The 11,842-nt window shown below is 30.1% G+C and overlaps 1 protein-coding gene across 2 annotated transcripts; it reads left to right on the top strand.

Annotated features, from left to right (window-relative positions):
* Positions 1-4,292: 4,292 nt before the first annotated feature.
* Positions 4,293-11,632, top strand: LOC126838583 (PTB domain-containing engulfment adapter protein 1). 2 transcript variants are annotated; one of them, XM_050573111.1, is made up of 10 exons: positions 4,305-4,530; positions 5,353-5,442; positions 5,508-5,572; positions 5,634-5,804; positions 5,867-6,057; positions 9,040-9,157; positions 10,401-10,579; positions 10,660-10,793; positions 10,871-11,088; positions 11,174-11,632. In XM_050573111.1, exons 2-10 carry the CDS (start codon positions 5,370-5,372, stop codon positions 11,246-11,248), a joined length of 1,224 nt encoding a protein of 407 aa, XP_050429068.1. In that variant the 5' UTR covers positions 4,305-4,530; positions 5,353-5,369; the 3' UTR covers positions 11,249-11,632. The 2 variants fall into 2 exon arrangements, with proteins under 2 accessions (XP_050429067.1, XP_050429068.1); XM_050573110.1 differs by lacking the exons at positions 9,040-9,157; positions 10,401-10,579; positions 10,660-10,793; positions 10,871-11,088; positions 11,174-11,632 and adding an exon at positions 6,976-8,857 and having other exon boundaries at positions 4,293-4,530.
* Positions 11,633-11,842: the final 210 nt, after the last annotated feature.

The raw sequence follows: 11,842 nt of genomic DNA, 5'->3' as shown, positions 1-11,842 counted from the left end.
CAAAACTAAAACACATTATTATAAAACTTGAACCTCAGCTTCGTGCCCAATAAGACATTTTCACTTTTGATCTTTTAAACAAGGACAATTTTTTTTTTAAACCGTTTAGTTTTTTTTAATTTGTTTTTCGACGTTAGGGTAAAAACGCATTATTTAAAAAAATATGTACGATTGTGTTCTTGATATTTTAATAATTTGTATTTTCTATTATAAGTGAAAAACTACGACCGACCGTCAAAATCTCGTTGCGCATTCATTTTCAATCTAAAAAGAAAGAAATTAAAAAAAAAGATGTCCGGTCAACTAGATTTGTTCCGGCATGTTAAAAGTTTTAGAGGTCATAATATATTATGTATATTACCTACATTATATTGTTTAGTTCTTCATGGTTGGATTGGACACGCAGAATAGGTACCGACAAAAGTTTATATTATGTTATTTGACGATTTTTACTATAGTATTAGTATATTGTACCTACATTTTTAACAATGTATACCCGATAAAATTCAAGAGCAACCGTACTTTTGCAATATTTAGTTTCTGTTTATTACTACCATCCATGGCAATTATATTTGTTTCTCAGCGGCAAAATATATAGATACGCCACATTAAAAGCATAATATAAAATACCTAATGATATATTTTGTATTCCACGTATTAATTTATCAAGCGTAATGATAAAATTATATCACATATTAGAAGGTCTCTCAGTAATTGATGTAGACAACATTTTGATAACAAATGAGTGTTAAATATTTTTATGATAGGTCATAGAACTGACCGATTACCTGTCATTATTGAAGTGGTCACTTTATAGTAATTAAGAATAATGTTATTTCAAAAAACGTTGAAGCTCGCATTAATGTTTACTTAAACGTGATTATTGTGTACAGATAACTAATATCACAACTCAAAAGAGTATACACTGCTGTTTAGCCTTCGGGTATTTAAAACATTGATAAATAACAATTATAATAATATAAGGATGACATCATATGTACAACTACACGATTTCCATTCATTTATTTATTTTATCTTAATGTATGTCATGGTATCAAGTATCGCATTAGACGGATACGGTTGCTCATATAGTACAAAAATACCCAATATATATTTTCAAAGCTTCTACCTTTATCCGTAAATTCTATTTCAGATCCATTCGCATGTGTGCCAGACAAATCCCGTGTGAGATTATGGCATTATCGAAAGTCAGAAAACTGAGCTACCCGAATAATGCCAATATCGACTTTGTTGGCTAACATTCAAAGTCTACACGCAGACTATGCCATTATATTATTATAGTAATAACCAATACATTCTATGTACCTAGTCTATTCATGCTATACTTCAGTCCAAAATAGTATGAACAAGATGTTTGTCGAAGGTATGAGAATATTTTTCACTATGAAATTCATGAATCTTACACAGACTATTAAAAAATTGTATTCTGGTGGATCATAATACCGCACTCCCACACTCTACCGTTAAAAATAACTTAAAAATATTATAAATTAATCAAAATAGTATTTATTTAGACGCAGAACGCAATTAAAATACCGTCTTTACATACATTTTTAAAAAATGACTTCTAAAAATTAAGAGGTTGCTGTTTAGGTAATTACTTAAAGTGATTTTTAATAGCGACGTAAACCTTTCTTTTGGGTTCTTCGTTACACTAAGAACCATTTGCATTATATTTCTCTAATAAAGAATCGATTTTGGTTTAAATTCCCTAACTTAATGATTTTCGGTTTAAAGTCAGTTTAGTAACTTGAATTATTAACGCATTTGGATATTACTACTTTGGTATTTTCTAATGCTACTTAGCAATTAAAATGTTATTAATATTAAAATGTCATTTGTTTCCGATACTGTGAGTGAAAAATAAGTATTGAGTAGCGAGTAAAACTTAAAGTTGAGTAAACTAAACTGATAAGTTTAATTGATAACTCACCAAAATAAACCTCACTAGAGTAACAATAGTAATTATTGTAAAATTAACCAGGTTAAAACATCTACTGATACTTTAATACACATTTTTATGTACGTAATAGTGTATTACGTATTACCTTGAGTGAAAAAAGTAACAAAAACAAATATTTTTCTGATTCTATTTTGGTTGTGTTTAAGAATATTATCTTAATTTAACTTTGTCAGGGTCCTTAGTATAGGCGGTTTAAGAAAATTAAGATGTATCCGTAACAATTTCACATTATTACTTTTGATATCACCAGACAGTGCAGACACCAGTAACCAAAAGACAAAGGTTTACAATTTAGACTCGACTCATTATTTTTTTACCCATAAAGTACTAAATATAATACTTATATCTCAGATAATTAAATATCTAAATATATCTCATGTAATTATTTCACATTTGATGACTGATATTATAACTAAAATCATTACAAGAACTCATTAAAGAAGTATTTTTATCAAGATAAAGTTGTAAAATGATGTGCCTATAAATACATATCAGCAGAATTTACAAAATATAGGTACCTAAATGAGAGAATCATGTAAAACCATTACCCATTAGAATTTCAAATCAAAACACGATTCGCCGTTACTATATATTTTATCTATTTTTATTTGTCGTGATTATAAAGCGTTTGATTGCTAATTATTGATGTCTAATGTACCGTTGTTGAAATAATAACGATAAACAACCATTTATAAGTACATAAAGCCTAAAATTAAACATTTTTTTAGTGGTGTCATTTTATTATTGGATAGTTTATAGATACGACTTCTGCTGATTATTGTTATATCATAATTTTTACAAACGTATAATATGTATTTTTACGCGTGTTTGTAGAGAGTGTTGTACAAATATTGATGTAGCTGGTAGGATGATATAATACTCGTATATTATGATTTATGTGCCATGTGGTGATTGTTGTGCGTTGACGCTACGTTAATGTTTGTTTTACAGTATGATAGTATGAAATGCTTTATGATACAGTGGAAATTAGTGAAAATATGTTATAGTAGTAAACGTTTGAAACGTTAGCAAACGGAAACATTTAATAACTCAATGTTTTCGTTTGCTCGATCCTTATGAAAACGTTAACTAATATTGGATATCCTCAAATGATAACATGCGAGACTGGCATTGACTCGGTATGGTTTCTTAATTCATTCATTCAATAACTAATATTTATAAATAAAATATCGACAAATTTACCTAAAATGTAATTTTATTTAGAAAAAATGATGATTAATGAGTTGTTACAAAAAGCTAACAGCGACAAACGAAGCCGCCCATTCAAAAAACACAAAATCTCGTAAAATAACACGTCGTTTTGGTGTAAAAATAATTGTATTCGCTGATTTGTGTTTATGAAGAAGATATTATATTATTTATGTAAAAAAAGTTGGAGCGTTGTATTGTTTTTATCGACACGTATTACCGCACTCCATCTCCCGTTCTAAATTTTAAACTTCAGTAACATTAAAAGTAACTGTCCAAAACGGGTTTTCGACCAGTCAACATTTTCAACAAATTATTCTTATTTAAAAAGTTAATTTAATACATACGTTACCATTAAAGTTTTAAGAAATGATAGAGCTCTGGTTAGGTTAGGTATGTATACCTATATAATTAATTTTTAATATTATCCTGTCTATAATTTACCTGTGTCATCATATATACTTATTGTGCTAAAATTGTATAGATTGTATATGTAAAATAAAGGAAAAAAAAATATTTATATATTATCTAGTACTGAAAAATAATATAAGCTAAAGAGTAACTGCCAAAAAGAAAAACTACAAAATTTCAATTATTTTTAAAAAAAATGGGTGCTTGTCCTCAATGAATCACACTGTATACGAAATGAAAAGATGGCCGCTTCGTTATTGTTTACACAAGAAGTGTAAAAATCTATATATTGTGTGGGTGAACTATTTTATTTTAGTAAAATCATAAGTTTGGTATAGGTATGTCTATATACCATTTTGTACATTTCTGTTGATATAAGAGCATTTCCAAAAAAAAAAAAGAACACGTTTGGCCAGTCATCGAATTTCCTGTTACGTAAATTCGAATAAGCGCGGTAACGATGATGCATAGTCCAAAGATGTTGTACAACGTCAGGCGGTTGTCGGTTTTTCTTCCATGAGCGTGACAACACGTAGTCGTTCACGGCGAGAGGAAGACCACGCCTGCCGTTTTGAAATTCCCGTTTTTTCATCTCGTTTGCCATGATCCCTGCCGCCGCGCCGCCGGCCGCCGGGCTGTACGTTCCCCCCACTTACCACCACCCGACCGTTACCTCACCGCCGCCGTCCGTCAGTCCCACCAGCAAAATGGCGTACCCGTTCCCGTTGTCGTGTGCGTTCGTCGTAATCGTCGTCGCACAACAATAAAAACCATACAATACAATACAATAAAAATATTATGCGTTGCGCTCCGTAATCGCATACGGTGACCGTCGCTTGACTATTCGCGAAAAAATTATTGTAAAATAACATTATTAAAAACGCTGAACCTCCTTGGCAAACACTTAATTACCTGTATACCAAATAGTACGTATATAAAACATTATATTATATTAATTATTATTATTATTTGTTTTTTTTTTGTAACCGTTGTATCGTTGGCTTTCCAAAATACTAATTCGTATGGAACTCTCTTTAGAAACTATTGTATTACCCGTATTAATCGTATAGCTACATACGTGTGTATATTAAAATTTAATTAAAACGGGTCACGAGGTTTTTAATTATTTTTTTTTAAATTTATTTTATTAAATTGTCTTCTGTAATGTACGTTAACAGCGGTATTGCTCACATATTATGCTGAAGGTTTTAAACTTGAAGTTTCTGTTCACTATAAACGTGTTTTGGGTACATGCATTTTTTTATAATAAAATTATGTATATTGTTTATATTTTAATCTTAATTTCATGTTAGTATTAAAATAAGTAAATTTGTGTAGCTGACGGTCATTTCTCATGAATTTCTTATATTGCTAACAATATATTATATTCAAGTAGCTTACTTATCATTGATAACAACGATACGATAAAAATATATGCGTTCAAATATTTTCTTCCGCCAACAGATTTTGGTCATATCAATTTAAAACTTTTATTATGTTATTGATAAAATTAGAATGGACTCTTGACTTCCTGCTACTGACCCATTTAGCTGATTGGTGCAACTCGGAATAATATATTGTTAGGGGTAATAAACCGAGCGACTTTTTTTTATATTAGAATATAGTCTATGACCTAAATTATAAGACCAATTGTTGAGCCCTAGCTATAATATCTGTATCGAATACTGTATTTATGTATAAATATAATAATAGAACAAATATAATAATTATTTATGTTATTTTATTAGAAATCCACTGACTACAAATGAAAATGAGGAATACTGGAAACCTTTTAAAATGGACCCAAAACTCCAGCAACAAATCTGCAAAAGGCGGAGGTATTTTTATCAGTTTCTTATCTTATGGCTAAACATATATTTAATTGCTTTATTATTATTTTTAGAAAATAGAAATTGGATTCATCCACCCGAAGCTTTACAAAAAGGCCACATCGCTTATATTGTAAAGGTAACGTACAGATAATTGTTTGTTTCTTATCTATCAACTAAATAATCATTCAACTTTACAGTTTTTGGGAAATGTTGATGTGGACCAGCCCAAAGGGTTTAATGTAATCAAAGATTCTATTAGAAAACTTAAGTTTAATCAACAAGTGCGAAAATCGGAAGGTTCAAAAGTACCAAAAGTTGAGCTCACAATAAGTGTCGAAGGTGTTGCTCTTCAAGATCCAAAAACAAAAGTAGAAATACAATAATTGTTGATTTACGCCTGCTCGTGAATACATTTATTGTTTCTCTTTAGGTCATAATGCATCAATATCCATTGCATAGGATTTCTTACTGTGCTGATGATAAAGTGGACAAACAGTTTTTCAGCTTTATTGTTAAGGACTCGAACGAATCTGAAAGGCATACATGTTTTGTATTCATGAGTGACAAATTGGCTGAAGAAATCACTCTTAGCATTGGACAAGCTTTCGATTTAGCGTACAAGTAGGTTACTGATCAACTTAAAAAAAATTAATATTACTTTCTTGACTTTTTCCTATTCATTTTGACGAGTACCAGTTTGTCGTGTGATTTTATCCATAGACTAGTTTTGATGTATAAACAGTGATCTAGTTGTAGGGGTATATGGTGTGTATACCCTATGGCTACATTACTTTCTTTAAAGGTACTTATTAATTACTTATCGCCTACATTTTTTACCCGGGACACTGTTAGCAAATGTTGAGCTAATTAAGTTTGATAGTATTCTATTTTTGTTGATCATATTGTTTGAACCATGGGAATTATCCATGACTAATGTCGGGTCCATCTGATTATTATGCGCAATCGTAACCATGAATTTGTTTTTTGATGAAGTGTGTCTAATTAATGTGAAGTAGCTCTTATGTTTATTCAAAACTGCTGTTTAAATATTAGTTAACTGACAATGCAATAACAGCTAATGTTAGCTATATACTGTGGTAACAAAAAATTAGCTATGCTTGCCTTTTCTTTTACTAACAATAGTGTAATTATTAATTATGTGCACGGTTGAAAACATTCAAATGCCGAACTCTGTCTAGCCTACTGAAGTCGTGCCTTTTATAGTTTTAATAAGTAGAATTTCTAAAGAAATTTATACTACAAGTAGATAGAATGCAGAGTGATCAAATATTTTTATTATCGTATACAAATATTATTTTATGAGTATGCTTTAGTAAACGTTATGTTTCCTGTTTACCTTATCTAAGGGCCGATTGAATATTTAATGCATTTGAAATGATTTTATCACCAAATGAAATCAATAGTGACAAAATCTTATCCAATGTCATAAAAATTCAAGAATAGAATTGATCACTCTGTAAAGCTTTAGTAGTTTATTTTTTTTAAGAAAATAGTAATGTCGGATTGTTATTGTGGTAGGTGGCCAAGCAAACCGACGAACAAGCCGACTTTCAGAGCTCGACAGTTGGATGTTTCCAAACCTCTGCCAATCTATATGTCCGATGACTTGCCTGATCTCCACGAGTGTGCCGAATTAAAACGTGCCGTTCCCCAAATGCCCAGTGGTATGGAGAAAGAAGAAGAGTCTGAACATCACTTGCAACGTGCAATGGTTGCTGGTAGTGTTATACCCACACCTGAAGTTAGCAAATTAGTAGCCGACGACTTAATGTGGCACGATAAAACTTATCCCCCTAATTGTCACCCTCCCAAGCAGTTAATACATATAACACCATTTACAATGGAACAAGACGTACCTGAATATGATTATGATTCGGAGGATTTAGAATGGTTAGATTCCACTGGTAAATCCAATAGCATTACCCCGGACAAACTGGAAGAACTTGTCGACAAATGGGAAAAGCATAGCACTTTTAACATAATCGACTTGGCTGATGCTAAGGCATTGTCTAAGGACGATGAAGATACCATACTATTAATATATGATTATTGGTTGAGAAAAAGAGTACGTCTGGGACACACTTTATCACCAGCAGTACGGACGGAACCTATACCGGGAGCACCGCCCAACGATTCGTATGTAGCTTTTAGAAAAAGAAGAGATAAAATTCAAACTAGAAAGAATCGCAAAAATGATGAAGCCTCGTATGAAAAAATGTTGAAACTGCGAAGAAACTTGGCTAGAGCAGTGGAGCTGATCGCTATGATACAACAAAGAGAAATATTTAAAAAACAATTAGTACAACTGACACTTGATACATTTAAAAAGCGATACGATTTACATGACTTTGATGGTCATTTGTACAGAGATGTCGAAATGGTTAAAGCTGTTAGACATGCATTTACTCCGTTATCTACCAACCATTACATGTCGTCAATGTGGAAACAAGGGGATAAAAAAAGCTCAGCTGGCACAAAATATCAAGATTCGAAAAGAGAGAAAAGACATTACAGGAAAAGAAAACACAAGACTTACGACATGGGTCATTTGAGCTCCGATGAAGAATTATATTCACCTCCTCATAAAGTTCAAAATGTCGATGACGGTGGAGGCAAGTGGTCATTTCGACGAAACAAACTTTGTTCCTACCTGGCTCCGATCAATAATCCTGAACCATTGGACCCAACGTTTGGTTTTCAACCAGTATACATACAACAAAGTAATGGAAGTCAGAAATCTATAGGTTTGTGTAGGCCCAGATATGGCAGAGGTGGTCGAATTGTATTAGATCGTTACACGAACGATGATGATCGATGGGCGTCCTTAGACTATAATATAATTGAACAAAAACAGTATGAAATAGTTGAATATAAACGGCATTCGGATAACGAATCGTCAGACTATTTCAGTGATACTGGTATTGACTGTCCCTTAATGGAAATTCAAAGCGATTTACAGCCAGATAAAACATTGATTGAATTTAATTGGGATAGTTATGGACCGGAAGTGTTGCAGAGTGTAGCCGAATATTGTAAGCTCGACTATGGAGACATAAACAAGGACAAAAGTGAACAAGGGGAATCAATATTAGAACGATGGGTGAATCAAAATCAACCACAATCTAATGAACCGACAATAGCTTTGGGCCCAGACTCTGAATTCATGGGTTGTTCACAATTTAGAACCACTGATATAAGTGAACCACGACGTATAAGGACTAATGGGTGTTTAAAAAGGCTGCTGAAATGTGATACGGATTCTCACTAAATTTATTATTCAAATTTTTTATTACGATATGTACAAAATCTTTTTTTCTTTGTTCATAACAGTATATATATATATATATTTTTTTTTTATAAATGCATGTTGACATCTTTTATTGTACATGTATTTCAATTATTATACAATTGGTTATACAACTGTTATTGCATTTTTATTTTGATTTCTACCAATTATTGATGGCCTTTTATAAATGGCAAAGTCAAATATTTTTTATCATCTTGTTGAAATTCTACATTACAAAAAAAAAGTGCTCCCATGTGATATTTATTTGTTTTCCTTTTTTTGTTTTCCCGTATTAGACGGTTCTTAGACATGGAAGTTCAGCGTAAAGTTATGGTATTACAACAGCGTGTAAAAGAACTAGAAAATGAAAATGGCGTACTACGTCAACGACTTTCCGATGCTCTTAGTGGAAAGGTAACCTTCATTTTATATTTAGAAATAGCTTTTATAAAAACTACAATATTTACATCTATTATGGTAGTGATAATAATTTAAAAAAATTATGGCATTTTGTGAAACATTACTCTACAAGATTTTTAGCCAGCGTTGGGTAAAATTTAAATTGAATGATAATTATAATACATTTGTTTTATTTTAATAATAAATAATTTGTTATTTGCCAATATTTATTGTAACTCGGTAATAAATAGATTATTTGTTAAGAGGCAAAGCATAGGCAATATTTTGATAAAAATTTACCTAGTATTTTTCTTGTGCACCCATTAGATGGATTATTAATTTTGCTATAAGAAAATTAATTAGATTTATTTAAAAAAAAAAAAAACAATAAAATGTAAAAACATAAATACTTATAATAAAGTTTTTAAAACAAAAATAAGAAATCAGACTTTAGCTCCCCAAGAAATGTTAAACATAACAAAAAAAAATTTGAAATTCATCGTTTTTCTTATTTTTAGATACATTGTAAAAGTTAATTTAAAATAAAATTTATCTTTAACAGCTTTATTTATTCTAAATACAAAATTCACTTACAGTTTTTTTTTAAATATAATTTAAAAAAAAAACCATGGTTTGAAGGTCGAGAAATCCTAAGCATAAAATTTTAACAGAATGATAGAAATTAAAAAAATATATTTTAACACTCAAACAAATAAATAATGAATAATAAAGATGTAAATAAAAAAATTAATTATTTGATAAAATACAGAATTAAAAAAAAAATTTTTGTTATAAAACGAACAACGAGATTTAGCTTAAAATAGTTTTTATTTATTGTTTTACCTAGATTAATTTGAATAATGTTCATCTCTAATTTTCGCATAGATACAAAGTTAGGAAACACTTAGTTTCGTTTAAAATCAATATTTATAAATGTAATGATCGAATAGTAAATTTGCATTATTTTCATTTTATCAATGTTGAAGAACTTTTAAATATGTATAATATATTTTTTTAGTACAAAGTTGTGTATTTTTTAAATATAATTTAAAAAACTTTGTATAAATGTTTTGAAAATGTTTCCAATCTTTTATACTATTTCGTGCCAAACATTGTTACATATATTTAAAAATATAAAAAAATATGTTTGACAACATTTTGAAAATATTTTAAGTTTACTGTGAGTTTTCAGCACATTATAACACATTCAGACTACATTTTATTTAAAGTGTGTGATGTTTTTATACACTTTTCACAGATTGATGTTGAACAATATATGCGGCAAAATGGCATCAGTGACATGTTACAAGTGACCGAAATAAGCAATGGCAACTCGTCCACAAATGTTACATTGACAAATGGTAATATTTCTCCACAATCTTATGCAGTACCACCAGTACCTCCGAGGAGCATAAATAATAATGGCGACTATTTAAGGTTGGAATTTTTTAGTACTTCTTTTGTTGCATAGTATTAATGTTATAATCAATTTTACACATCCAATTTTTTTTATTTAGTGGTAAGTCTCCAAGCGAAACAAAAGCTACACCTAGTGTTGGTACAAGACTCGAAGGATTATTACTGAATGAAATGGAAAACGACTTTGATCCCAGAGCAAATATTGCCGGCTCTCCGACTTCTCCTCCTTTATGTATGTACATAATATAATATATCAGGGCAAAGTACTTTTATGTTACATATTGCTAAATTTGTGTTTAATTTTAACAGTGGCCCCTCCTCCTAAGCCAGCAAGAGATACGAGTCGTCGTACTCAAAATCCTGATGACATATTCGGTTTGAGTCCATTCAAAGCGACTCCTAGGCCTGCTGGACAATCAAAAACACTATCGAGCGATCCTTTCGGCATGGGCGACTTTGGGCAAACTGGTCAGAACGGAATTGAAAACGATATTGGTCTATTAGATAAAAGAATCAAAGAAATGAAGGTAAAATTAGCGTTGCTTAAAATACAAATTAATAATAAAATGTATTATATATCGCTATGATTATTGCACACTTGAACACTTGCAGGACGGTTTCAGTCGTGGCCTAGCTATGAGTACCGAAGATTTCTCTTTGGATAGTCTTGATCCTTTGAAAAAATGAACAAAATTACCATTTAAAACAAAAATAAAATTACTGATCAGTATATTAATTTCACTTACGATTCTCGTAATGGAACAAACCCAAATGTGATAAAATCATGTTAATCTATGCATCATCAAAGAAATTTCTAAGTATTATTATTTATTATGTTTTACATATTATTATTGTTTGTTGTATACTATACATATCCGTTTTTGTCACTTATTTTATACTTTTTATTATTATTATTATTGTTAAGTATCAAATTAATTGTTATATGATTCTAATCAGAGCATTTAAATTAAATTATAGGAAATATTGTTATTATATTTTAAGCTTTTTTTTTATTGCCAGTATGGTTCTGTTGACCTGTTAACAAATTATAAATATGTTTATATAGTGTTATTAATGTATAATTAGGTAGATCCATACCTAATTTTATTGTTATGTATATTCCTTTCCAACTTTTATATCTTGAAAGTATATTTTCATACATTAGCAAATTTAGATAAGTACAATATTTTGTTAAGCGTTACGTGAACAAACAATGTTATAAATAATTAATTATTTTATTTTTATGTTATTACTCATTCAAAATTAAAAAAAATTGTTTAC

This window comes from Adelges cooleyi, unplaced genomic scaffold, assembly GCF_023614345.1.
Source record: "Adelges cooleyi isolate 19-005CV unplaced genomic scaffold, UGA_ACOO_1.1 ACOO_flye_CR_arks_rails_tigmint_CR_PRNA_30, whole genome shotgun sequence".
NCBI classification, from domain to species: Eukaryota; Metazoa; Arthropoda; class Insecta; order Hemiptera; family Adelgidae; genus Adelges; species Adelges cooleyi.
This window is presented reverse-complemented; position numbering and strand designations above follow the sequence as displayed.

Coding starts and splice junctions, on each gene's coding strand:
- LOC126838583 (XM_050573110.1), top strand. CDS start 5,370: ATGAAAATGAGGAATACTGGAAACCTTTTAAAATGGACCCAAAACTCC. Junction 5,573..5,633: donor ACATCGCTTATATTGTAAAG/GTAACGTACAGA, acceptor TCAACTTTACAG/TTTTTGGGAAATGTTGATGT. Junction 5,805..5,866: donor TTCAAGATCCAAAAACAAAA/GTAGAAATACAA, acceptor GTTTCTCTTTAG/GTCATAATGCATCAATATCC.